Source organism: Fonsecaea erecta (genome assembly GCF_001651985.1).
Source record: "Fonsecaea erecta strain CBS 125763 chromosome Unknown Scaff5, whole genome shotgun sequence".
Classification (NCBI taxonomy): Eukaryota; Fungi; Ascomycota; class Eurotiomycetes; order Chaetothyriales; family Herpotrichiellaceae; genus Fonsecaea; species Fonsecaea erecta.
The window spans coordinates 2,639,318-2,665,018 of record NW_017387248.1 but is presented as its reverse complement, the minus strand read 5'-3'; the positions used below and the strand labels follow the sequence as shown (position 1 = coordinate 2,665,018).

At 50.5% G+C, this 25,701-nt stretch overlaps 13 protein-coding genes across 13 annotated transcripts; 7 read left to right on the top strand and 6 right to left on the bottom strand.

The window, feature by feature from the left end:
- Nucleotides 1–847: 847 nt before the first annotated feature.
- AYL99_07029 (hypothetical protein) lies at nucleotides 848–2,014 on the top strand (the record flags this gene model as incomplete). The annotated part of the gene is made up of 6 exons (XM_018838538.1): nucleotides 848–1,015; nucleotides 1,073–1,224; nucleotides 1,296–1,382; nucleotides 1,434–1,579; nucleotides 1,636–1,726; nucleotides 1,789–2,014. 6 exons carry the CDS (start codon nucleotides 848–850, stop codon nucleotides 2,012–2,014), a joined length of 870 nt encoding a protein of 289 aa, XP_018693098.1.
- A 1,314-nt stretch (nucleotides 2,015–3,328) lies between these two features.
- Nucleotides 3,329–3,805, top strand: AYL99_07028 (hypothetical protein; the record flags this gene model as incomplete). The annotated part of the gene is made up of 1 exon (XM_018838537.1): nucleotides 3,329–3,805. One exon carries the CDS (start codon nucleotides 3,329–3,331, stop codon nucleotides 3,803–3,805), a length of 477 nt encoding a protein of 158 aa, XP_018693097.1.
- Nucleotides 3,806–4,833: 1,028 nt separating this feature from the next.
- AYL99_07027 (hypothetical protein) lies at nucleotides 4,834–5,134 on the top strand (the record flags this gene model as incomplete). The annotated part of the gene is made up of 2 exons (XM_018838536.1): nucleotides 4,834–5,076; nucleotides 5,129–5,134. 2 exons carry the CDS (start codon nucleotides 4,834–4,836, stop codon nucleotides 5,132–5,134), a joined length of 249 nt encoding a protein of 82 aa, XP_018693096.1.
- Nucleotides 5,135–6,528: 1,394 nt separating this feature from the next.
- On the bottom strand, nucleotides 6,529–7,284 carry AYL99_07026 (hypothetical protein; the record flags this gene model as incomplete). The annotated part of the gene is made up of 1 exon (XM_018838535.1): nucleotides 6,529–7,284. The coding sequence occupies one exon, from the start codon at nucleotides 7,282–7,284 to the stop codon at nucleotides 6,529–6,531; it is 756 nt and encodes a 251-aa protein (XP_018693095.1).
- An 812-nt stretch (nucleotides 7,285–8,096) lies between these two features.
- On the top strand, nucleotides 8,097–9,080 carry AYL99_07025 (hypothetical protein; the record flags this gene model as incomplete). Its single annotated transcript, XM_018838534.1, has 1 exon — nucleotides 8,097–9,080. The coding sequence occupies one exon, from the start codon at nucleotides 8,097–8,099 to the stop codon at nucleotides 9,078–9,080; it is 984 nt and encodes a 327-aa protein (XP_018693094.1).
- Nucleotides 9,081–9,554: 474 nt separating this feature from the next.
- Nucleotides 9,555–11,331, bottom strand: AYL99_07024 (malate dehydrogenase (oxaloacetate-decarboxylating); the record flags this gene model as incomplete). The annotated part of the gene is made up of 2 exons (XM_018838533.1): nucleotides 9,555–10,254; nucleotides 10,298–11,331. 2 exons carry the CDS (start codon nucleotides 11,329–11,331, stop codon nucleotides 9,555–9,557), a joined length of 1,734 nt encoding a protein of 577 aa, XP_018693093.1.
- Nucleotides 11,332–11,648: 317 nt separating this feature from the next.
- AYL99_07023 (hypothetical protein) lies at nucleotides 11,649–12,680 on the bottom strand (the record flags this gene model as incomplete). Its single annotated transcript, XM_018838532.1, has 1 exon — nucleotides 11,649–12,680. One exon carries the CDS (start codon nucleotides 12,678–12,680, stop codon nucleotides 11,649–11,651), a length of 1,032 nt encoding a protein of 343 aa, XP_018693092.1.
- A 516-nt stretch (nucleotides 12,681–13,196) lies between these two features.
- Nucleotides 13,197–14,273, top strand: AYL99_07022 (thioredoxin reductase; the record flags this gene model as incomplete). The annotated part of the gene is made up of 1 exon (XM_018838531.1): nucleotides 13,197–14,273. One exon carries the CDS (start codon nucleotides 13,197–13,199, stop codon nucleotides 14,271–14,273), a length of 1,077 nt encoding a protein of 358 aa, XP_018693091.1.
- Nucleotides 14,274–14,456: 183 nt separating this feature from the next.
- On the bottom strand, nucleotides 14,457–15,880 carry AYL99_07021 (hypothetical protein; the record flags this gene model as incomplete). The annotated part of the gene is made up of 3 exons (XM_018838530.1): nucleotides 14,457–15,290; nucleotides 15,343–15,771; nucleotides 15,824–15,880. The coding sequence occupies 3 exons, from the start codon at nucleotides 15,878–15,880 to the stop codon at nucleotides 14,457–14,459; spliced, it is 1,320 nt and encodes a 439-aa protein (XP_018693090.1).
- Nucleotides 15,881–16,546: 666 nt separating this feature from the next.
- Nucleotides 16,547–17,251, bottom strand: AYL99_07020 (hypothetical protein; the record flags this gene model as incomplete). The annotated part of the gene is made up of 3 exons (XM_018838529.1): nucleotides 16,547–16,724; nucleotides 16,774–17,171; nucleotides 17,225–17,251. 3 exons carry the CDS (start codon nucleotides 17,249–17,251, stop codon nucleotides 16,547–16,549), a joined length of 603 nt encoding a protein of 200 aa, XP_018693089.1.
- A 324-nt stretch (nucleotides 17,252–17,575) lies between these two features.
- Nucleotides 17,576–18,143, top strand: AYL99_07019 (mitochondria fission 1 protein; the record flags this gene model as incomplete). Its single annotated transcript, XM_018838528.1, has 3 exons — nucleotides 17,576–17,613; nucleotides 17,669–17,762; nucleotides 17,814–18,143. 3 exons carry the CDS (start codon nucleotides 17,576–17,578, stop codon nucleotides 18,141–18,143), a joined length of 462 nt encoding a protein of 153 aa, XP_018693088.1.
- A 681-nt stretch (nucleotides 18,144–18,824) lies between these two features.
- Nucleotides 18,825–23,307, top strand: AYL99_07018 (hypothetical protein; the record flags this gene model as incomplete). The annotated part of the gene is made up of 4 exons (XM_018838527.1): nucleotides 18,825–19,372; nucleotides 19,421–19,713; nucleotides 21,136–21,220; nucleotides 21,270–23,307. The coding sequence occupies 4 exons, from the start codon at nucleotides 18,825–18,827 to the stop codon at nucleotides 23,305–23,307; spliced, it is 2,964 nt and encodes a 987-aa protein (XP_018693087.1).
- Nucleotides 23,308–23,697: 390 nt separating this feature from the next.
- On the bottom strand, nucleotides 23,698–25,192 carry AYL99_07017 (hypothetical protein; the record flags this gene model as incomplete). Its single annotated transcript, XM_018838526.1, has 3 exons — nucleotides 23,698–23,878; nucleotides 23,947–24,905; nucleotides 24,962–25,192. The coding sequence occupies 3 exons, from the start codon at nucleotides 25,190–25,192 to the stop codon at nucleotides 23,698–23,700; spliced, it is 1,371 nt and encodes a 456-aa protein (XP_018693086.1).
- Nucleotides 25,193–25,701: the final 509 nt, after the last annotated feature.

The window sequence follows — 25,701 nt, the reverse complement described above, 5'->3', positions numbered from 1 at the left end:
CGGAAACATAGCTCCCGCGCCAATTTTGACACACATCGAGAATAACTACGAATTGTCCAGGGGAACGTCGTTTCGAGTTAGATCAGATGAGTTGCGCGTTGCCGTAAAGAGGGTAGAGAAGGACTTTCTGGACTTCATCTCCGCCGCTCGTCTTAGGAATAAGCTTCTCTGACGGAATTTTGGCGGCCAGATTGGTGGAATTTTCACCTGAGGACCGCCAGACGCTGCTGGATACGGGCTAGTCTACAGTACGGGGCTTAATTCAGCTTAAAATCGATCTGCGTGGCGAGAAGGCTAGCCGCAGGTGCCGTCTGAGTATGGCATAAAAGCGTTTGTTCTCCAGCAAGCCTCTGATGGTGACAAAGAAGTGCATTCACGGAAATCTCGTATCGATGATATCGGTGTAATGAACATAGATGACGCCTAACGCAGCCTAGAGAAGAAATAGAGGCAGTGTTCTAAATCTGATCAGGTCCACGAACGTGTAAAAGGCTTCGCCATAGAATTTTCAACCCGTACCATCGATGATGCTATAGAGTATCAAAGTCCTGGAGGGCAGCCTCGGTAATCGAAGCTCTGCACCAGGTAAGTTATCCTTGGGTCCCGCGAAAATTAGAACCGAGGTTGGCGTTGATTGCTTCAAATTTGGTAATAGCCGTCACCCCGCCTCGGGAATGAGGCCGGTTTATATGCTAAAGTAAACACCAGATCCATTGACTTTTTGAATCCAAATATCAATGGGATAATAGTTTCGCTTGCGAAAGCTTCGCTATTTGATTTCAGCTGGAATCGCTCTAGGATTCCGATAGCCGTATCCAGAACACTGAGATCTACACAATCGGCCAGCATGGAACTCCAGGCAGATCTTCGAGCACAGAACCTCTTCAAATTTGACCATCATGTTGCTCTAATTACTGGAGGCGCCTCTGGCTTAGGCGAAATCGCCGCGCAAGCATATGTGCAGAACGGCGCTAAAGTCTTTATAGCTAGTCGAAAGGAGTCCGAGTTGAAACGGGTGAGCGAGAGCATTCACAAGCGGTTACGAACCTTTCAGCTGAGATATAATTCATAGTGCGCTGCAAGGTTAAATAACCTTGGCCCCGGCAAGTGCGAATATATTGTCGCCGACCTCAAAGACAAAGCTGGCTGCGACCGATTGGCAGCAGAAGTCAAGAGCCGCACAGATATTTTGACGGTCTTGATCAACAATTCTGGGGCTACTTGGTAAGGCACAACTTACAAGCAAATGCCTTCACAGTCAGTCACAATTGATGCGCGCTCACATACTGGAATAGGGGAGCGCCCTCTGATGATTTTCCCGAACACGGCTGGGACAAAATTATGGCATTGAACGTGAAGGCAATCTTCTACTTGACCATAGCGTACGCCCTTCCTGACGAAAGGCTGTGATTTTTATGCTGAAATTGTACCAGGCTCGTCCCGCTTCTCCAAAAGAGCGCTTCAGGGAGTGAGCCTTCTAGAGTCATCAATTTGGCATCTATTGCTGGGCTTTCGACGGGCGACCCTACCGCCACTGGAGAAGGCGGTCTATCAGTTGCAGGAAGTGGAGCTTATAGCTGTATGTCTTCGCCTTCAAATTCCTTTCACCCACGGGCGGATACTTACATTTTGCAGACGGTCCCTCAAAAGCAGCTTGTATTCATCTGTCTAGGCAACAGGCCTCGCAATTCGCCCCAAAGAATATCTTGGTCAACTGTATCTGCCCGTGAGTCAACTTCAAGGGCCATTTGGTACACTCTAAATGAACTAACTCGAACCGATATGCAGTGGGCTGTTTCCCTCTAGAATGTCGAACTTCGGCATTCAGAAGAGCCTTGAATTCTTCCTGAGTACGCAACCTACCGGCAGAATAGGCACTCCCGAGGATTTTGCTGGCCTGGTACTATTCCTTTCCAGCCGCGGATCTAACCATATCACCGGAAACGTGATAGAGATTGATGGTGGAAGCATGCGCAGTGGTTGGAAATCCAAGAAAAGGGGCTCGAAAATATAAATTGAGTCCTTATAGATTGTGATTGGATTCCCGAGTTTCCTGACCTGTCCTGTCAGTGCTCAAGATCGTACCAAAATGTATTCGTCCATGTTTTTAGCGGTTCCGAGTTCATTCTGCGGCCGTCATAAAGTTATCCAAACTTTCGAGAATGTCAAATATCGAGATGAACGATTTCTCTATCTGGAGTGTGGTGACAAGACCCATGGCTTATGAAAGCCCCCGGTTCTCTGGAAGCCGGTTGTCTATACTAATACTCTTTCTGCAACTGGAGTTGGCATTTAATGAAGTCTTGGGCTTGTGATATACATAAAACCGAATCGCCGCAGCGCAACGAGGAAGCTGAAATATACGAAGTCCGAAGAAGGATGTGCTCGCAATAGATATTTGGTCGGAGTTCCTTATGCTTCAACTCTAGTCTAAGACCATGACCCCTCCGTATCGTTCAGACCTTTAGTATAACGTGAAAAGGCGCAATCGTATCAAGGCACTCTAATATCTGAGACTGTATATCAGTTCATATGCCACTTGCTGTTCCTCTCCCGTTTGAATCCGAACTGTTCCCAGCAGTCAGCGGAGATGAAATTGGCAACAATATCCTCCTTCGCCTAATAGGATCTATAGACACTAATTATAATGCACACCGTACCCAGTACTATTTATCCTCCCGAACCGACGCGTATCGAGTAACCCTTATTTGGGTACCTTATCTTTCTGCCTCTGTTGTGGATAGAGCCTACTGATATCGGTTTGTTCCTGCTGATTGTGCCTCTGATTATATCTGGTATACCCAGGTATGTGACTGGCCCGCGGACAGGTCACGCCATAACACAACGTGAGAGGCTTGCAAACACTTAGGTTACCATATACATCAGAATGAAAATTCGTCATTCTGGCGGTAGAAAGCCAGTCAAACTGACTGGCAGCTCAGAGGACATTTCCGATATTCCCGGGGCCACCTCCTCAAGACCGGCAGTAGGGGCGTGTGTCTGCCTTGCCGCTGCCTATCTAACTTCTCTCCTAATTGGTAACGTCCCTTTTAGGCGCTCGGCGACAGGCATCCACACTCTCTACCTACACGCAGGTACTTACACGTCAAGAATGTGTAGGCTTCCTCAGGTAGAAATGCCTGTAGTGGATAAGGGACGAGGGGGAAAGCGAATACGAGGATATGAAGTTGCACCGACCCCGGGTGAGTTCCGAAGTATAAGGAAGTGCATAGCAGGTCTGTACAACCTTGAACGGTAGACTTCATTCACCGCCCAAACGAAATACCTCACTGACAGCACATATCGCCATAACACGCTCTTCAACACCATGCCATACGCGCAGACCACTTTTCTTAACCTCCCAGTGAGCGATCTCGCTCGCTCAATTGCCTTCTATACCTCGCTAGGCTTTGTTCAGAACCACACCTTTTCCAATTCCACTTCCGCCATGATTTCTCTCCCTATTCTAACCCACTTCACGAATCCACATGAGTCGCCGATTAAAATCATGCTACTTTGCCATGATTTCTTCGAGAGCTTCCTACCACCAAATAAGTCAATGGCAAATGCGAAGACCACAGCGCAGATGATTTTTTGCATCAGCCAGGAGAGCAAAGAAGCTGTAGACACCATGGTGAACAAAGCAGCCGGGAGCGGTGTGGATGTCGATATCCGCGGAAGGAATGAAGCGCAAAAGAAAGCTGAGCAGAATTCAGGAATGTATATCCGCAACTTTGAAGATCCAGATGGTCATGTTTTGGAGGTCGTGTATATGCCAGTCCAGTGCTATGAAGGGAAGGAGTGATCTGCACAATGCTTATGACCAAGGGATGTCAACATTGAATGCACTCCGCGTTCGTTCTACGCTACCGGAGGACTTTTTTCATTATCTGCACCCCTTCAACGACTTGTTGCAATGAGAGGAGAGACTGCAGCTCCTTGCAATAGCTGCACTTTTCGGACAGAGAATTCAGTCTTGATCTCCTTGTAGTCTATTCCGAGAGATTGAGGAGAGGCAAGCTCAACAAATTTCGCCTCTACTCTTGTCCGGGTTATCCTTTTGCTGTGATGCAATATCATGCAGACCTCTTAACCGTAGCTGAGCATTCGTAAGGGTGAAGAGGTGTACGCCGCACTGGTCTACTAGAGCGGTTCCGCTTCTTTCTCTCGTCTTATAGACACATCGATGCCCTCAAGATAGGTCAGTCATAGCCCAGCAGTCTTTCAAGAGATTCGTCAACCTGTGGTTCTCTACCAAACTAACAGCATGGCTATAAACCTGGAAGGTAAAACAGCACTTGTTACAGGACGCCTATCGGGTATTTTGCTTGGAACTGATCAAAACCCTGCTGGACAGCTAAAGTAATGTCGTTATCGTAGACCTGGCATTGAGACCCGAGGCTGAAGATGTGGTCAAACAATCCAGCGCAGGGCTAGGGAAAGCCAAGTTCATCAGAACAGATGTCACCAAGTCGGACCAGCTGCAGAACAGTTTCGATTCGCCATAAAAGAATTTGGAAGTCTCGATATCGTTGTTCCTTGAACTGGTGTCTTTGAGCCTGTAGGTATCTTCTCGCCGATCCCAGCCCCTTGCCTTCGCTTACTGTCTCCAGCCCTGGTCCAACTTCTGGCATTTCAACACAGGAAAGGAGGTGCTTTATCAACATCTCAAGCATTATAGATCAACGTCACTCACGCGATACGAGCTACCAGCTCGCCATTGTCTATTTTCTTCGACAGAAGCTCGGCCATGGCGCGGTGGTCATAGTGTCCTCCATAGCAGCACAGCTTGCACTTACACAGACCCCAATGTACGCGGCAAGCAAAAATGCCATGTCGGACTTCGCGCGATCGCTTGCGGGCATGGAGCCACAATTTAATATCCGAGTCAATGTTATGGCCCCTGGCTGTGTCAAGACACCCCTATGGACGTCAGACAAGTTGACCTGGTTCGATGAGCAGACCGATGCCTGGGTGCCTGCTGATAAGGTCGCGCAGACGATTGTCGATCTCATCACGAAGAAAGAGAATATTGGGGGTACTGTGCTCGAGGTCGGAGCGAATCGCGTGCGACAGGTGCAGGGGTCACACGGTAGGGTAGTTAGCTACAGCGAGCAATGATGTATAGTTATAGGTTAATCGCTCAGTTGGCAAATAGCACATCCCCAACTGGCAGGTAGTCCAGAAGGTTTGGAACGCGGGATCCGCCCAGGAGCATCATGTAGCGAGTGATGCCGATTTCCATATCACAATATATTTAGTTATGCCTCCAAAAATATTGGTCCAGGAGAGGCTATTTTTAAGTGAGACAGACATAAACATAGGCACTAAGGGACATATGGTTTGTAGGCTCCACCCGATCCGGAAAGAAAAGGTTTGAAGGGGTGCTGCTGTTGAGATTGATAGCCTTGAAGGGGCTAGTATCGTAGCAGAAATGTAAGTACCCAGAGTAGTTATAGGCCGTCCACGAAAGATATTTGTTGATCGATTCGTGTGCCTTATCAGTAAGTCGCCCATCTAGGGCAGTTCCTCAGATATTGTCAACTTTGAAATTCATAATTTGGAGCTCATGTTCATATTCTGTCATATGCAATCCCAAAACCAACTGTATCAGGCATGGAGCTGTTCGCGTTGGGAAGTATCAATCGACAGTCCTTCGGACTCACTTCCCGGTAGATGAAGAGGTTCTGTATTACAGACTTTTTCAATATGGCTGCTCAGAATACTGGAGTGGGTAGGACTCATTCAACCGAGTATGGGTAAGAAAGTTGTCACTCCGCACGTAGGTAAAGAGTCAGATTTGACCGAGCCATCTGTGCGTTCGGAGGGATCGAGGCGTCCCCGACATAAGTCGTGTAGCTTTTGGGATACAGTACCAGTGTCACTGAAAATTATGGTTATTGGTAGAGGAAGTCCTGACAAAGATCATACCACATTGATTTAAGGATCTTTTAGCACGCGAGGTCTCTTCGATTAAGTAGAATGAACGTCCACAACTTTCTGTGATCCACGCGCACCGGGTCGTTAACGGTCGAGAATCCTACCATTTGTTCTTCCCACACCTTTAGTGTGGCACTCTGGCAACCGAGTCAGAGTTGTACAATCAATTTCAATGGCTTACGATGTCTGAACATGACAAGTACGAATCCATGCAAGAACCCAAGGGTACCAAGCCTCTTTAAGTAAATGTATTAAGACGGCTTCCGGCTCCCTTGTCGTCGTCTCAACGGATCATCGGCCAGTCAACTTTGTGATATATGATATACCGATGCCACGACCAGAGCAACGAGTTATGGCAGGTCACTTGAACAACGATCCTTCCCTGCTATCGAACAGCGACATGGATGAAGTGGGCAGATCCAGGGAACAGCTGCCGTAGGATTACATCAGAAGGAGGGGATGAACTACACCAGCTCAACTCCAGTCCTCATCCCCCGAAAGTAAAACCGATCATTCCGTGCTTCCAGTGCACAAGAAACAAGCAACAACAGCTGGAGGGGCTTAATGGTTGCCCTGTCGTGCTTTTTCTTAGTAGAACGGCGAGAGATGGTGGTGCTTCTTCTCAGTCTTCTTTTCCTCGTTCTCTTCGTCGATCAGTTCTTTCAGTGTCAGGGGGAAGTAGTCGGTTTTGAGATCCTCCCTCGCTTTTTCATCCAGGAGGGTAATGTGATCGGAAGTGTCTGTTTGATCGTCATAGGACCAGATGTTCATGTTTTCGTAGTTGTACTTCTCGTCGAATATCCCGTACAATGGGAAGTTCTGGGAGTAAAACCGGTATTCTCCATCATTTTTGACCCTCCACATCCTACACAAACTATTGTGCATGTAGAATTTTGCCACATCCATCCCTTCATATGGCGGTGGGCAACATCGTAAGGGACCTGGCACTCTATAAGGCATGTTCTGACGGTCGTCATGCTTGGGAGCATCTTTGTAAGTGGTGTACGGTTTGTTCTTTTTCCACTGACAGGTTTTGACCACATTATGACCTGTTGCGTCCCACTGCTCACAGAAATCCATCCATTTTGCAAGCGTAGCTTTGGCGATTCTCTCACACGTGGGCTCCAAGTACGGATAACATATATTGATAGTTCGGTTGACCACAACATCGCCCCAGCCGACTTTGACTGTGTCGTAACAACCTTCTGGTGTGATACTCCGTGGGAGGGGTGTAGAGGCAAGGCAATCCCTGGGTTGGATGGATCTAGCAGGAGGCGGAGCGGCACTCGCAATGGAAATACCTATCGCATTGATCAGATTGGTCAAAGCTGAGAGAGCGACCATTCTGAGGTTTGATGTCGGTATGGCAGAGATCGCGACGATGTCTACTGTAAATGTACGGCTATCGACCCTGGCATCAGGCTATAAGTTACGAGTCATAGCATCCTGCAATATATATGCCTGAACAAGTCAAAGTTTGGGTGACTTTGCGTTGAGCTTCGCCGATGCTAATCAGAGCTGAACCAGTGGAACCATTGTATATTGGCTCAAATATTAATAATGTGCTACAGAGCATTCTCTGCTGAGCCAGGCGCTAACAGGCTGAACCGCTGGTACGACGCATGCAGGTGACATATATGGATCGACCAGATCGCAGTCCCCAAGGTTTGATTTGGACTGACTCGACTCAAAATGTCAAATTTTGCGGAACAGGATAGGCTTACGCAGTGGTTGACTCTTGGGCAAGTGAGGCTTCTTCCGATGGGTCTTGGGGAAACCTGTCCTAGGTTGCAGCCCATCGAAAGAACCACTTCCGCTCGACTTGGAATTTCGCCGGGGACTCTGCCACTGTGGAAAGTACCTTGTTGGCGTCAGATGCTTCGCGCAGAGAAATGTTGCAATTTGTAAGAGGATGTGTTTTCGCCAACCGCCCGTTCGACTCCCTGCCTCCAATCCCGTGAAAAACGGGGAAATACAAAGAGGGCAACAAGGGAGTGGGCCTCGGCGGACTCAGCCCGTTTGCTCCAAATTTCCCCAAATCTGATCAGCCATCTATCTACACTCTCAGAAACACTCTTGTAGGTGCTTAAATGGGGAACTCCCTGATGAAGACCTCACACTAATCTAGATATCTTTAATTTCTACGTGGCGTCAAAATGAAGATCGGGTTTGAGGAAGCTCAGCAGTTGGCGGACCAGGCTCTGCGCAAGATTGGGTACCAGGAAGAGGACATTCCCACGATCCGCGACCATCTGCTTGACAGCGAGCTCCGAGGCTACGGTATCGCCGGACTCGCGCGAATTCTGAGTATTGCTGATAGACTGTCCGGTAAGATGCCATCATCTGCCATTGAAGTGACCTCGGATTCGCCCACAACATCCCAGCTCAATGGCAAGGACACTCTTGGCTATCTGGTGGCCCACAAGGCGACGAAGGTGGCAATCGAAAAGGCCAAAGCTTGTGGTGTTTCAGCCGTGGGAGCCAACAACACCTACTATACTGGGATGTTATCCTACTATGCTGAGATGGCGGCGGCCGAGGACCTTGTAACCGTCATCGCCTCGAACTGCAGCCCCTGGGTGGCTCCGGAAGGCACCTACAAACCTCTGGTTGGCACCAACCCTTTCTGCATCGGGGTCCCCACTGATGGCGTCCCAATCATCTACGACATTGGAACCTCTCGGATCATTCATGCGCAAGTGATGCTGGCTATTCGCAAAAACGAGCAGTTGCCCCCGGATACAGCATTCGATGAGAACGGAGAAATGACAACCGATCCTGAGCAGGCATTGAAGGGAGCCTTGGCTGTATGGGGTGGTGCAAAAGGAAGTGGTTTAGCCATTGCGGTTCAACTACTGGGCATCCTGGCCGGGTCCCCTGCACTGCCACCAAATCTTGAAGAATTTGGATACTTCATCATGGCTATTGACCCAGCAAAATTCAGGCCTATGGCTGATTTCAAGCGCGAGGTCGGCAATCTTATCACTGCTTTCCATACGACTCCTACCCTTCCTGGTCATGCGCTGAGGCTTCCATTTGAGCGTTCAAACCATCGCCGAGCGGAAACCAGAGCCACTGGGTATCTCGAGGTGGACGACGTTGTGATCGAGCGGCTCGAAGCATTGATCTCGCAGCAGTGATCAGAGATAAAGCGCCTGATAATAAAGATGATATCAATCACGTTTTTCTGGTCGGGGCGCATGGATCTCAGGGATTAAACCTTTTCCGAGCAATGCTCAGGACAGAATATTCTGTCTCGAAGTTCACATATCATCTTTCATTGGATGATTAAATATCTTGTCCGCAGCAACGAAATGTCGGTGATATCTCAAATGTCCTGCAAATCCCATCACATTCGCAAGTACTCAAAGGAAAACTCGGCCTAGCTTTTATTAGAGCTTGATCTGCCCATGAAGTCCCTTATATTCCATAGGAGACTGTAAATGTGCGCCGACACTGTGCCCCAAAATGCATACTCGGTTATCCTGTGAGGTGGCCCTGGAAAGGGATACTGATGAGAACAAGAGTCCCAGATCGAGGCCCGACAGGCGCACGATGGTTCCTGCGATACGAATACGTTTGTCCCATCTTGAAAGGCTGGTTCATTCTGCATCTCAAGGCCTCACGTACGGTCGGTATACAGGATCCCACATCTGTGCCTCCACCCATTCTTGCAGTTCCTCATCAGAGTCGACAGGAATATCTGTCGCCTGTGCAAGCCCGTCCTCCAGAGCACATCGAATAACTGCCATTGCGATCTTGACGCTGACTGGCCTAGCCTGTTCGACGCCTGGAACAAGGGCCTTTTCAGGATCCTGCATGGCAGGAGCTTCCTTGGCCAGTGCAGTCACCGCTGCGACGAGCATCTTATCTGTCACGAGTTTTGTCCGACACAAAACGCCGCCCAAACCTATGCCGGGGAAGCAGACAGAGTTATTGCATTCCGCCACCTCGATCTCCCTACCATTGTGCTTGACAGGCGGAAACGGCGAGCCTGTAGCAACGAGAGCTCGACCATCCGTCCAGTAGATGAGGTCTTCCGGCTTGGCCTCATGGAGACGTGTAGGGTTGCTAAGAGGTAATATTATTGGCCTTTCAACGTGTTTTGCCATCTCCTGCACAGCTCCTTTGGTGAAAGCGCCGGGGACTGTGGATGTCCCTATCAGGACATGAGGTTTGACCTCGGCGATGATGGATTCGAGGGATTTGGTGTCTTTACCTTGCCACTCGGACGCCTTGCGCGCAAAGGGTTTCTGTGCAATCGAGAGAGTGTCTTCCATGTCGTCAAGAAGCAGACCCGGTTTATCAACACACCTGAAACGGTCAGTTCCTCCTTCATGATCGCGGAGAGTCCTACCATATTTGGTGCGCAACATCTTCTTTACTCTTGTCGGACTGAGTGGCGATGGCCGCTTGTACTTGCTCGGCAATTCCACACCCGGCAGTCCCAGCCCCAAAAATAACCACTCTCAAGTCCGACATCTTGGCCCCATTGATATGCAAGCCGGCCATGATCGCAGCCAGAGTCACACACCCCGTCCCTTGAATATCGTCATTGAAAACAGGGAATTCACTGCGATATTTGTCGAGCAGCCTTCGGGCATTGGGAAGACCAAAGTCCTCGAAGTGGACATAAGCCTTGGGGAACAGCTTTTTGGCTGTGTGGATAAATCTGTCGCAAAAATTGTCATATTCTTCACCTCGGACACGTCTAAAGTGGTGTCCGAGATAGAGTTTGTCATTCAGGAGTTTTTCGTTGTCTGTGCCTGTGTCGAGGACGACTGGAAGAGTACGATTTGGATGCATTCCACCACAAATGGTCATCAGAGCCAACTTGGCCACGCTAATCAGGATGCCTCCAACCCCTTGATCGCCGATGCCCAGGATCTCTTCTCCATCACTGACCACGATGTAGTCGACCCCCCCCTCGGGGTCTTTCTGTTGAACAAACTTACTCAGTCGCTCCTCTACCTCGTCGGGGTGTTTGATGCTCAAAAAGCAACCATCCGGTCTGCGGAAGATTCGAGAGTAATTCTCTATGGCATCACCTTCGGTTGGAGTGTAGATGATACTGAACATTTCTCGCAGGTGGTCTTGAATCAGACGATAGTAGAGCACCGTATTTTGCTCAGCCATTGAGGTCATGAAGGTGTTTTTGGAGAGGTCATCTGGCTGATTGCAGTACTGCTGATAGGCACGCATGACCTGTTCATCGAGTTTCTGGATATTGGTTGGCAGGAGACCCTTGAGGCCGAAGTCTAGACGTTCCTGCGATGTGAAGCATGTCCCCTTGTTGTAAAAAGGGTTATCAAGCAGTACGCGGCCATAGAGGGGCACTTTTAGCGGGCCTTTATTGGCGAGCGGAAGGTGGTCAAACTTGCCCTGTCCCATGTTTGTCGTATGTTTTTTGGAAATTCCTTTTCACTCCTGTAAGAGGATACGGCAGGCGGTCGGGGTAAAAGAATAACTTGACAGGTTGTTGATCAGAAGTGATGTCAATGACGCGCTGGAGAAGCTCTAAGCAGGCTGCAGAATGCATGTCACTGTGGTGCCTTCTCATTGGCCATGGATTTTCCAGTGCCGCCAATGTGGAGACTTATGACACGCCAATGATGTGCGTGTTTTTCTTGGTCCAATCGACGCAGGTGCAATTCCTTCTCAGATGGGAACTACCTCGTATACAAGTATCCTTCACGTCCCTAGGGTTGCTAGTCTTCGTTTTGAGCGAAATACTCTCGGGCCATCAGATTGACAACCATGGCAGCCTCTTCGAGGGACTGAACGACTTTAACATCGGCTCCCAAGCCAGAGCTGCTACCCTCTCGATCGAGGTGAAGAGCTTCCCAGCCAGCACCGACAGCACCGACATAGTCTTTTACGTACTCGTCTCCGATATGTATTCGTAGCATCCTCGAAATGTCCGATTGGTGGCTGATGGCCGATGACACCTTTCTGAACGCGTCTGTTATGCTAGAGGCAGGCTCGGAGTTCTGTTCGGATCGAGAAATAGGCATTGGAAACACGAGCCTCAGGGCTTCGAGCCAGATTTTCTCCTGTGGCTTTTCTGCGTCGGCGTCGTAGCTCGTGCACAGGAAGTCGAAGTCGTGCTGGGGATTGTAATAATCTCTGAAGGGACTATCGAAGACCACTTTGGACGCGTCGCGGAGGTTATCCATGTGCGTTTTCATTACGCTTTCGAAATCTGGAATGCTCGATGGCCCTACACTGAAACCCATGTCTTGTAGCACCACCCTGACTCGAGGGTCGGAATTTGTGACAATTCCAGTCGCCACCAAGGGTCCTTCTGGATCAGCAAACTGTTTTTTTAGAGCGGCCATGCTCTGGAGAAAGGGCTTCACGTCCGGGAAGGGTTCATAAGCAGCACTGGAGGAGAAGTGTTTGTAGAGGGCAGACCCCAAATCCCTCGGGAGCGCTGCTTCTCCTCCTTCCACGAGGTCGCCGAATGCACGATTGACGACCTTGGTCCACCATTCCTCCGGACTTCCGAGTGTCCTCTTGCCATAGTTGGGGTAAGCGGCGTTATAATGCTTGAAAGAAGATCTGAACGATCGATCCAGCTGCTTGAGGTCGACTTTGGTCTTGAGCCCGCAGTTCTCGGCAACCTGGAGGTACTGCACAGATACTGAGTGCCGGAAATTGTATACTGTTCCAAGGGCGTCAAGGGTAACCACGAGCATGGGGACTTTCTTGGGATGTAAAAGTGCACTTAACAAGCCCATTACCGTCTACAGTGTCATAGAGCCAATACTTTGAGGTGTCTTCAACGGGTAAAGAGCACGGCAGGCGAGGGACAAGGAGATGAGAAATGAATGAGCGCTGTCTCAATCAGTCGGTTGACTAAATCACTTATTGTTGCCGTGATCAAAGGCAAAGATGGAGTTTATTTGAAGGGAATTTTAGGCCTTAGCTTTTGGTGGCTTGCTTCGACCCGCCTTTGGCGCTACTGGCCGCTGCGGTCTGGCGATTTGCAATCCATACACAAGAACTTCTCACAAATTTGTCAACCGACGTTGCTGGAATTCTACGTTCTCTTGATTTTTAGATACCTTTAAACACCCTCTTCACTCTCCCTTGTGTTCTGTCCCTCATCCGCCAAACTGTTTTACTCGAAGCTCCACCGCGTCTCACGACCCTTACGTTCGTCCCTCAGTCTCTCCTTGGCCGCCTCATCCGTGTCTCTCGACAAGCAGCGATCCCCCACCAAAGCGAACTTTTCCTCATCCTTTTTGCGCGCCATGGCGCCTCCCCATACCAGGGTCGCCATTATTGGCTCCGGCCCTGCTGCTCACACCGCTGCCATTTACCTATCCCGTGCGGAACTCAAGCCCGTTATGTATGAGGGCTTCCTTGCCGGTGGCACCGCGGCGGGCGGTCAATTAACAACAACTACCGACGTGGAGAACTACCCGGGCTTTTCCAAGGGTATTAGTGGCACAGAGTTAATGGAAGAGATGAAGGCACAATCTCTCCGGTTTGGTACCGAAATCATCACCGAGACAATCACAAGGGTCGACCTACAATCACGGCCGTTTCGTTTGTGGAGAGAATACCAAGATGGAGAATCCGATGAACCGGCGCACACGGCCGATGCGGTCATCATCGCGACAGGCGCAAATGCGAGGCGCTTACATTTACCCGGTGAGGAGACATATTGGCAAAATGGTATATCTGCCTGCGCAGTCTGTGACGGCGCTGTCCCCATCTTCCGCAACAAACCGCTCGTCGTGATCGGGGGAGGCGATTCTGCTGCAGAGGAGGCCATGTTTCTGACCAAATACGGCTCCCACGTCACCGTGCTGGTCAGGAGGGACAAACTGCGAGCCTCCAAAACCATGGCAAAACGCTTGTTGGCGAATCCTAAGGTGACAGTCAAGTTTAACCACGTCGCAGTCGAGGTGCAGGGAGAAGACAAACCTCGGGGACTGATGACACATCTAAAAATCAGAAACGTGGTCACCAAGGAAGAGGAAGTCCTGGAAGCCAGTGGCTTGTTCTATGCCGTTGGCCACGACCCAGCAACTGCGATCTTCAAGGGTCAAATGGACACAGACGAGGATGGTTACATTCTGACAACGCCGGGCACCAGCTATACCAGTATCTCGGGTGTGTTTGCGGCTGGAGACGTGCAGGACAAACGATATCGTCAGGCCATCACCAGCGCCGGAAGCGGATGCATAGCTGCTCTTGAGGCGGAGAAGTACTTGGCCGAGTTAGAGGATTCTGAACTGGACCTTGAAAAGGAGAAGCAGGCGAAGAAACCAGAGATCAATGGCGAATCCGCCCCAGAGTATCGATCCAACCCGCTGCTTTAATTTTAATATTGCCACAGGTAGATATTAGGCCGATAGATGCTAGAGATGCCTCGAACGCGAAAAACAACCAATGTACAACCTGATGCACATTTCTCATTGTACATACAAGTCCAGCCAGCCTCTATCGCTACACAGCAATGAAAGTAGTAGTACACAAGTCTACTTTAGCAGCCTCTTAGGCCCTCATCTCCTTCTCAAATACCATGCGAAAGCTGTACCATGTACATCAGCTTGGTAAGGGCTGGGCACCTCCGCCAAACCAGGTCTTGCAACGGGATGTCTCAAGTATACCGCCGCGCAGATGTTGTGATTGACTTCGAGAAACCGCGGAATGAAGGCAAACGCACTCATGTATTCGCGCGGCATCCAGGGAGTTGCGTATGGCTTGGAATCATCAACTGGGTTCTCGTGCATAGAGCGAAGTGCAGCATAGAGTTCGTTGTAATCGGCGTCAGTCAGGATGCTCTCCTGCTTAGGTTCGGGGGGGACCGATTCAGCCATTGTCCCTGTCTTTGGACTTGGATCTGAGGAAGACGTCTTGTCGTCTTTTGCAGAAGGCAGGCTGCTAGCGCCGGCGTCCAGGTTTTCTTTCCGGATGTTTAGCTGGTGTTGGATTTCCGCAAATTGAGCTTCAAGGCTGTCTGTGAGGATTGTCGACGAGGAAGATCGTGATAGCAGCTTTTTGATGGCGATGGAAAATGCTCGAAGGTCCTGCTTCCGCTTCGCCCCGATATCTCGTTTTGACGTCGCGAGGATACTCTTCGCTTTGGCACGTAAATCTTTCAGCACCTCCCGCGGGTCTTTATCAACATCGACGTCTTCTTCAGTCGCTTGTTCAGAGGCTGCTCCTTCTTCAGCAGACTCTGCTGACATTTCTCCAGTGTTACCCTCATCCCCGCCTTCTTCGCTCCTAGAGGTATTTAGCAGGAGCTTGGGTGCTCCCGTCGCCCACATGACTCGTTCCGGCTCAACCTGGAACATATCTCCAGGGTTGAGCAAATACCCCGGGTATCGCATCTGTTTCTTGCGTCAAATCTATTCCACTGTGAATCATCGATCTCAGCCTCACCTGTTTGCCGTTGACCTTTACCGCTCCATGTACCACAAACTGCCTTGCTTGACGAGCGCTACTTGCAAACATGGCTCTAAAGATGGCAGTGTCCAGTCTCCGCTCCATCGGCGCAAAGGTCATTTGCATGTATGGTATTGCTGTTGTCGTCTTTTGCTTCCCTCTCGCCTCCAGCCCTGAGCCACGGCCAGCAGATTCCAGCGAGCCATCATTGGAAGCCAAATATTCTGCATCCATGGGGACCACGGACCGAATCCTCCTGTCGAACATTCGCAGCCACTGTTTCTCGCGGATGTGTTCGCCATGGTAGTTGCGCGCCAAAGATTTTGACATCCACTTCTGTTTGAAAAAATTATGTGATCTGCCTGAATAAGGCATCTGTCGTGCCAGGTTGTAGAGGTTGTATTTGTTCCATGATTGTCGGATTTTCTGCCCAAGTAGTTAGCGGCTAAACCGACAGGAAGAGTCCAGTTGGACTCACAACTTCAGTTAAAAGGTTTTTCTTCACCTTGAGCGGCGTCGGAGGCTTGCGCGGCATGGTTGAGGATTGCGTTGACACTGCTGCGGTGCATTGAAAGATCTTGTGGTCGATGCAGCTAGAAAAGAGTGGCCAGACAAGGATATTGAGTTTTGCCGAAGATCACGCAGATATTTTTCTTGGGCTAATTCGAGGCTCAACACCACCAACCGAGACTTCGATCACTGTTTTCACGATGTCATTGCCATTGACGATATACCGAAGCAATGAATCTCCTGTCTACCTTTTTTGCTTGTTTGTTATCTGAAATCTATGTGCCATTGGTACATGAGGCAAAGTGCCAGATGGAAGTTTGCTTTGCAGAACTTACCGGCAGCCGGTAAATTCAGAGGACATCATAAAGCAGGCGCCCAACTGTTGGGCATAAGTGTAAAGATTGGCCGATCTACGACTCAATGCTGCTTCTGGTGTGTCTGAGTAATGGCTTCGCATCAACGGCATGCTAAATGTCGGGCTATGAACTAGCATCAAGGACCTACGGATTGAGATAAAGTGGTCAGCTTCAAATTCGACGTTGGACGGCGACAGCTCCGTCCTACGAACATCTTCACGCGAGAAGTGCATCCCGGAATTGCAAGCAACCTTTAGTCAACAGACTGACTTCTCTATTACCCTGGTCTAAACCTCCTCGTCCAATACTCATTAAACTCGTAACAGGCCATGAAATCAACCCTGCATTGTTTGCCAGAAGTAGTCTGCGTAAAACCACTTTGAGAACTTAGGATCGATGTTGACAACGTGCACATCACCCTTCTTCGTGTTTGCAATTGTCGCCTTATTGTAATTCCCTGCCTCGTCCTGCTCTAGGCTAATGCCAAGTGATCGGTATAGCCAAAGACGTAGTCTAGTCTGAAGTCAGTAGCGGTTCTCGAATTCCGTGGTAGCTAACGCACACGGTGGGATCATCAACTTCTCGAGCCTGCCGGGTATTTTCGTCGCCCTCGACACCTTGCTCTTCTAAGGAGGACAGTCGCATCTTTAGCCGCTCAAGTTCTGCTTCGAGCCTCTCGGTCTCTGCTTCAACCTCTGAGGCCTGTTTGGCGATTCGGAATTTTTTGGTGTCGAGTTGGACAATCTCACTCGCATGCCGGCCACTATCATGGCTGGTGAGCACTTCTTTGTGCTGGGACGAAAGAGTCGCCAGCTGTCTAGACAATTTCCTCAGGGCGGTCTCTGCATCTCGAATTCTAAGCTCGCGCGACTGTTGCAAGGTGGAAAGGGAGTCATTGACACGCGACAGGGCGGCTTTGTCGGGTGCAATATTGAAGTTTGAAATCGTTGCGCGGATGAGCTACATCGTGTCAGGCTTGCCTTCAGACTGACAGAATCATTCGATTTACTTACAGTGGATGGATCTTCGTCAAGGAGCATTTTGAGTGATGTTGACCTTCAATAATACAGTGGTGATACGACAAGGGAATCGTGGTGAGGGAGATGTGATCATCTACCTAGATAGGTAGTTTGCACATCCCTTGTTGACATTGGTTGTGGGGAGCAACCACGCAACCGCAGCACCCCAGGTAGGTTCGGAGCCCGACGTCATGCCTAAGCCACTGTTCCGATTGCTGAGCCACAGGACCCAGGTCCATTCGCCGATTTCCATGCTCAAAAGTATCCAACAGAATCGAACATTTTGAGTCTATAACTGACCCATTATCTTGCGCGAACCTTGTAAATACCCGCTTGAAAACTGCGATGCCTTCAAATCTACCGTACGCCGCCGACGCTGAAAGGTTCTTGTTCACCTTTGATTTCTGTGGGTGTCAGGTCTGACTCTATCTGCTGCAGCCCTCTGAAACCTGCGGAACTACAAGTTCTGCGTGCCCAGTACGAGAAAGAAGGTGAATATGTTGGGGTTCAGACAAAGTTCAATTATGCATGGGTATGTTATTCAACAGACCTGGCGATACCGATGTGCGAACTGATGAGGTAGGGCCTGATCAAATCCAACCAGCGGAGCGAGCAACAACTGGGCGTTCAACTACTCTCTGACATCTTCAAGACAACCCCTGAAAGGAGAAGAGAATGTTTATACTATCTGGCCTTGGGAAACTACAAGTTGGGAAACTATGCTGAAGCAAGGCGGTACAATGAGCTATTACTGGAGAAGGAGCCTGGAAATCTGCAGTCCGCTAGCCTGCGACAATTGATCGACGACAAGGTATCCAGGGAGGGCCTGATGGGTGTTGCAATCATTGGCGGCGTCGCTGTGGCCGCAGGTATTGTTGGGGGTATCTTGATGAGAGGGTCACGAAAGAGGTGACAACCTAATCAGACATCTTGCGTTTGCTTTGAGGCTGTGTATGATATTGCCTGGCAAGGAGAATGCCTGGCCTGGAAGAATGACTTGGAATGGCGTCGAATAATGCACATGAACAAGCCAAACAAATGATCATATGCTTCCATCGTTGTTTAGGGTAAAAACACAGGTCGGCTGCATTTCTCCCAGAATCACCTTGCGCTCTGTTGTACCATACAATCGGGATGGTACAAGTTTCCTTTTATGATAACTTGAGCCAGTGATGAGCTGGTGATGCAATCACTCCCCATTCGCGGTGACACGCATACAACGGAAACCTACTGCACTTCATGATCAACTACCCGGTATCGTTTGATTCTTATTAATAACCCCAATATTAATTCGTCCTTTTCCTCTCCGCTCAGTCAGGAAGGACATCTCGTCCTTGTGCGATCAACACCACTACAGTCACATTCGACATTCAACCGCGGGCGCCGCCACTTTACACCCAAACCGTCAAACAATACAAATACCTTGCTCCGCATACCCACGCCACACCAGCCTGCGCATGACAACAGCCTTGCTCCAACGCCTTATATGCGCCTGAAAGACAGCATCTGTCACTCAACTCAATCCTCAATCAACCTCAAACCTTCATCATGTCAAGAATTCAAGGTGAACGAGTCTACTGTCATCAGTGCCAGAATGAATGGGATCGAGCTCATGGAGGACTCACTTGTCCCCGGTGCGAAGGAGACTTCACCGAAATTGTACATGTACTCACCTGTTCATGGGCAACTCAGAGCTAACACCGCACATCAGCTCGAGCCGGGTGAAGCCCCGTCTCCCTACGACTTCGACCGAACTCCGTCTCTACCTTTGCCTGCCGAAACGCCAATGCCACCTCCCGGCGGCTCATATGACCACACTGGGCTAGGGGATCATAACCATTGGTTGGAAGACGCAAGCAACGATCAAGGACCCAGCTTTACCACGTTCGAATTTACGTCCACTGGTAGAGGTGGGAGAATGGTTCTCAGCACCCGTGCATGGACAACCGATGGGCGCAATGTACGAGCAGATGACCTGTTTGAAGTGATTGATGAGATGGAACAATTGCTTACCCGACTGGATGAACTACAGAACCGAAGCACTCCCTTTGACCCTCTATATCCTTTCGGATCCCTGCAACGACCAGGTGTTGGCGGATTCGATGACCCTCAACCCCATTTGCAGCCTGCGGGTTTGCAAGAGTATGTTCCACGAGAACTGTGATAACCTAGTGCTGAATCTTTTCACAGTCTCTTCTCCCTTATTTTACAATCGATGCAACCAGAAACGCTTCGCGGTCCAGACACTGATGAGAGACGACCAGGAGGCCAGCCGCCTTTGGCACTTGACCTTCTCCATCAAATGCTCAATCCCGCAAGTGGTCGAGCTGGTGACATGGTGTTCAGTCAAGAAGCATTCGACCGGGTTATGACACAGCTCATGGAACAACACAATGCGAGTACCGCACCTCCGCCTGCATCAGAGGAGGCTATTCTGTCTCTCTCAAAGAAGAAGGTGGACAGAGAAATGCTAGGCGAGGAAGGTAAGGCTGAATGTTCGATATGCATGGACAATGTTGAGTTGGATAACGAGGTGACCGTCCTTCCATGCAATCACTGGTTTCATGGTGACTGCGTGACAGCGTGGCTGAAAGAACACGATACTTGCCCCCACTGTCGAAAAGCCATAACCGCTCCGGAAGATCGCCCGCGGACGGGACCATCAAGACGAAGACACAGCCGGCGAGCATCTTCAGTATCAAGTCCACGTGCATATCTCCCTGACTCCGCTCGAAACACCCCAGCACCGATCCTAGAAGGTCCCCGCACAATGCGAGAGGTGAGGGAGTCCTATTTTGGAAGGACACAGAACTACGATGTGGAACGCCCAGAAACTCAGCGCCATTCAAGCGTGCAGAGTGATCTAAGACGGCACAGCTCCAGAGCCCAGAGTGGAAACAGCGGCGGAAGTCGCAACGGCGGAAACAACAACAGTGGAAACAGTGGGGGGGTGACAGGCTGGATTAGAGACCATTTGCCATTCTCTTGATGACGGTCAACAGGAAGGCGTCCACTACGCTCGCCTTCGGAATAACATGGACGATGAGAGTTGACGCACAGTCTCCACATTGAAATGTGCTCGAGGACTAGCACTAGGCAGGATGCAAAGTCATTGAGGTGCATCAAGCCATAACAGAGGCTTCATCTAATATCAGCCAAATCTCTCACGACTCTTGGGGTCCTGGATTGGTTCGAAATGATCAAACAAACATCGGGCGGCGTCGGCGGGATTATCTTGAGGGGAGCAAGAATTGAGACAATGGCGCAGCAAATTCTCCAAGGAAGAAAATTGGTGGTCTGGTCTTAATACAGTCGGGAAACACTATTATCCATGAGGAGGGATTCCTTAAGAAATATCAAGCAGCCCATGTAATAGATGGCTTGTGTATTAATGTAGCGAACACCCTCATCGGATTGTTTTAGGCATCTGGACCCATATCATTGCTCGGTACTTTGGTGGGGCGAAAGGCCTCTCAGCCTCTTTCACATGTCCACGCGTTGTCACCTGACAGGCAAACTTTCACATGCATTTCGGCCCGCATGGTCGCTTGCCGCTTCTAGTACCTGAGCCTGCCACTGCCACCCGGACTCCGGCCTACAACGTCAGAGGACTCATGTTTGCGATGGTCACCAATTCTGCGCTCCTCGTCAGCTGGCGGTCTTCTATACTCTGGCCTTTACTGTTCACCTGTGCCTCTCTTCTTCTTTCATTTCTGCATGCGGACAAAGCCAAGATTTGTCCGTGCTTTGGAATGGCGCCGTCTTGTTCTGGCATTCCCTAACAGTCCTTCAACTGTCTTTCGAATCTCCCACCAGTCCGTGGTTCCCGGTGAATACGAAGTATGATAGGTCTGCTATCCAGTCTCCTCTACCGTGAGAGCGCTTGTTCTGATAAGAGTGGCTAGATCATGTGCTGGGCCGGCCGTCGTCTCAGTTCCGCAAAGTCCAGGTCTTTGCAGTTGTCTCATTCTGGTCCCTTTACCTTCTGAGGTAATCTCTCCCTTCTGCTTTGGAAAGCGCTTGCTCATGGCAAGACAAGAGGTGACAAACATGGCCCTCCTCTCATTCGATCCATCTCCCAGCGACTCTCTAAGCGGTTCACTGTCTGGCAATCTGTTGTCCTGACGTTCCTCTGGCTCTACATTTGCCGAAACTTTGCGAAGATCGTTGGCCTCGAATCCCCCGAACCCCTTGCCAATCTGTACAGCCGGGCTTATTTCCGGGCAACATGGATTACCACAGCTCTGGACGCTGGTTTCTGGAGCGCCATGAAGATCAGAAATAAGGCCATTAGGGATCTATGCTCAATCGTGTTCTCGGTATATTATCTCTTTGCGGCAGAACAGGCGGATGAAAAAGTACGCAAAGTTCGCGCCGTTCTCACGGTCGATCATTTGCGAGTGGCATGGAACAAACCAACCACACCTTATCTGAAGTTCTTCACAGCGCTGTTACGCCCTCGCTTCACCAAATATAAGCCACGGCGGATTCGAATCCCTCGCCCAAAGCAATCTCATTACAAGGAACCCGTCGTTGCATGGATGTATTTCGATGGCTCCCTTGCCGAGTTGGAGAGGCAGGAGAATGTGGTTCTTGATATTCCAGGTGGAGGCTTCGTTGCCATGGATCCGAGGACAAGTGATGACAAGTTGCTTGCCTTGGCCGGAAGAACAGGACTGCCAATTCTCAGTCTTGACTATCGCAAGGCGCCCGAATATCCTTACCCATACGCATTGAACGAGTGCTTCGATGTCTACACCCAGATCGTGGCAACTCGAGGTCGGTGCATCGGTATGAAACCAGTCTCCTGCCCAAGGATCGTGATCACGGGCGACAGCGCCGGTGGCAACCTGGCTTGTGGCACGACGTTGATGGTCATTCAATCCAACCAGAGCAGCACGTCTCAGGGGATTCTACCATCCCCTGCTGGACTGGTTCTCTTGTACCCGGCTTTGGACTTCAATATTGGCAGTTGGATGACAGATGATCAGATGGCGCTGATTCGCAACCCACGAACCGCGAAGAAATACGAACGATTTATCAAGCGCAAGAGCGAGGACATTGATCGCCGATATACTCCGACCACTCCAAGGCCCCTAAGTGACGACGAGGACGACCCCAATCACGATTTTTTTGCACCTCGAGCAGAAAGCCCTACGCAGCCGGAGGAGCGGCTTGACCGAAAGAGCACCGATGTCGAAGCACAAAAGCAAGCTGTCGCCCTCTCTAAGCCTCAACCGCTCAAAACAAGACTGGCTGTCTCCAGCATCATCTCCTACTTTGGCGACCGAATTCTCACTCCGGAAATGATGCGTGCAATGATCATTCTCTACGTCGGGCCATATCACCGACCTGACTTTACGACTGATCATTTGCTTTGTCCCGCTGTGGCCTCTGAAGGTCTCCTGGCGAAATTTCCTAAAACATACTTCCTGACCGGCGAACGTGACCCTCTGGTTGATGACACTGTAATTTTCGCTGGCCGCCTGCGCCAAGCCAAACTTCACCTTTTCCAGGAGCGACAAGAAGCTGGGCTCGAGAAATCAACAGCCGAGTTTAATGAGAAGGATCATGTGGAAGTAACACTCATACCAGGAATCTCGCACGGGTTCGTCTCCTTCGTAAGCATTTTCCCGGAAGGTTGGAAACACATCTTCCGCTGCGGGAGGTGGATCCAGGAGATTTTCGAAAGGCCACCACATCAATTCGAGGGTCCAGCGATCGAAAGCAGGTTGAGACAGGGGACATTCACGCACGACTCGGGGAGCTCGCTTGAGCTTGCAACAACGACCGAAACAAGGCATCACAAAAGAACACCTACGGGAGAGAGTATGGATGACGATGCACCATTGGTCATGTCCAGCCTCAGCTCCAGCAAAGAAGCAACGTCGCCGGCCGCGAGAGCGAACGGAACCACGAAAGGGGAGTACGATCGGCGGAAACAGGAAGAGAAGCAAAAAGGCACGGACAATCTTGGCCGGAGCAAGAGCCTCGTAAGTCTCGGCAGTGAGGAGGACCTGCTGAAACGGAGAATGAAGGGATTGACCGTGGCACTATTGGGGTCTCATGATTCTTGACACGAAGATTAAGGCTGTCAGGGCCACCGTAACCCAGGATTTTTCCCTCGTACTGTGGTCAGGGGGTTGATCTTCGTGAGTTATGTTTGAACAGAGTGTGTCAAGTTTAAATCTGTGTCAAGCCAATGTGACCTATATTATGTGACCATTTATTCTTCGCATTAGTCGCATGTTGCTTTTCCCCCCAAAACACTGGGAGCCCATCAAGAATAAATGCGCCTAGCTCGCCTCCAAGAACTTTCAGACTTTCCTGCGCCTCATGCTTTGATCTGACAGATATCCGTTAAAAATCGCCTGGTGTGGTTATCCTCAAACAAATGCCCATCTCTGAATACATGACTACCTAACCTTACAGTACATCTTCCTCTCAAGCCAAACCGTCATGTCTCTTCACCCGTACCGTTCCACGCCACCAGCCTTGCTGACGCTTGACCTCCGAATGAAGCCCATGATCCCGTCTCCTTGGGGCGGAGGGGACTGAGGATGGGGTAAAGGCTCCGACGCCGCCATCTCATGGACATGGGGCGGCGGCGGGGCACTATAAATCATAGAGTGGACAGGTGTTCCGTTCCTATGCATTAAATTAGCGAGTCATGTCCCCTGCACCTGTTTCTGCAACTGGTAGTTCTTGAAGCTTACATGCTCTGCGGAACACCGCTGCTGTACGCTGGGACTGCATACATCTGGTTCGGGCTCGGACTGTGCGGTGAGGTGATGTCGCTTCCTGGCGCCATCGGACCAGGACTTAGAGAATCGCTCATGAGCATGGGATACGCCGGATGCAGTGGGGGCGACATTGTAGGATCATGTGAAGGAACGTATCCGGGAAGAGCTGGAGAGGGCGCCATGCCCACAACGCTGCTGTGCATAGACATATGCTTGGTCGGATCGGTCATATATGACAGGTGGCTATGTGGCGCCTGTGGATTGTAGGACACTTGAGTGGCGTGGCCTGTGTTGGGGCGGTCCTCGGCATGTTTATTGCTGGACCCGCGAGCGCGAGATTGGCGGCCACAAAGATAGAGGGCAACGGCGGCAGCAAGAGCCACAGCGGAGGCTCCGATTGCAATCCCAGCGATAGCCCCACTAGAGAGGCCTGAACCGGAGGATGACTTTTTACTTGGGCTGGTTGCACTGGCGGGGGCAGATCCGGTGGACGAAGTAGTTGCTGACGCGCTGGGAGCCGGAGACGACGTGGTGAATGGATCCTCGCTCTCGTCGGGCCAAGGTTGACCTGGCAGCAACATGAATTGCGATTCAGACGCCAGGTCTTTTTGGTGTTGCAGCGACGTCGTGGCATTGGGATTGATGACCCCAACCATCTGATGGTTGATACATGATCCCGGCGCGCCACAATAGTAGAAGATGGGATTTGTGTCATTGATCACAATCGACCACTGAGGCGGGTCGGGTAAAATCGCATCGACGGGGTAAAAGCCTGAAAAGAATCCGACCTTATCGACACCCGTGTCCTCGTAGGGAACACAAGGATATCCATATTCTGCGCGAATGACCGAGTGATTGGTAGGGTAAAATTGAAACAGAATCGTGTCGCCTGCTTCGGCTAGTGTCACGTCCGGGACAAATGTAAAGCCTCCCTACTCGATGTATCAGTGTTGATCCTTGACATGACTTTCTTGAGAGCGCCCCGTACCAAAGCCACCGCCACCGTGTGTGTTATCGGTCCTTGCGTGGTGCTCGTGGCATTGGTTGAGCTACTCGAACCTGCGCTGAAAGTCGTACTGGAGGAGGTAGTAGCGGGATCAGTGGTGACTGAATCAGTAGGAGTGGTCACCGATGGGTCGGTCGCAGTGGTGGGAGTACCACTGTCCTGGGCAAATCCCAGCGCGGCGAGACTGAGGAACAAAGCAAAGGACTGACGCATCGTGAAGCAGAAGGAGTGGAATCGACGTGGTATTGTCGAGCTCAATTGCCTTTGTGCGCCGGCTGCCGTTGGGAGAGGCCTCCAAGTAACAGAATTAAAGTGACAAACGAACGGCAAGGAAAAGAACGAACGGGGAGAAAAGAGTGGACGAAGGCAGGAATGTGTTGGACCTGACTTACTTGCAGACTCCTGTGAGTGTTCAGGCGAGAAAGCTGAGCGAGCTCTTCGGGGCTTGCTGGCGGTGTCAGAGGCAAGCTGACGGTCGAAGCTAGCTCTGCAACCTGCTTGCGCGATGCAGGGCTCATCCAGGCCAAAGTTGCAGCCTCATGCAGGTACCAACGGGTCCAACTCGCCTGGCACAGGATAGCGTCAGGGCCACAGCTGCAAGGCCAGACTCTCCACAACATGGCATTTCCACTGTCAGAAACAAGGGGAATCTTGCCGAATGGAGTAGGCCTAGTGGCCTGAGATAAACCACCCCCAGGAGATAAGAAATCAACACCAGTTGG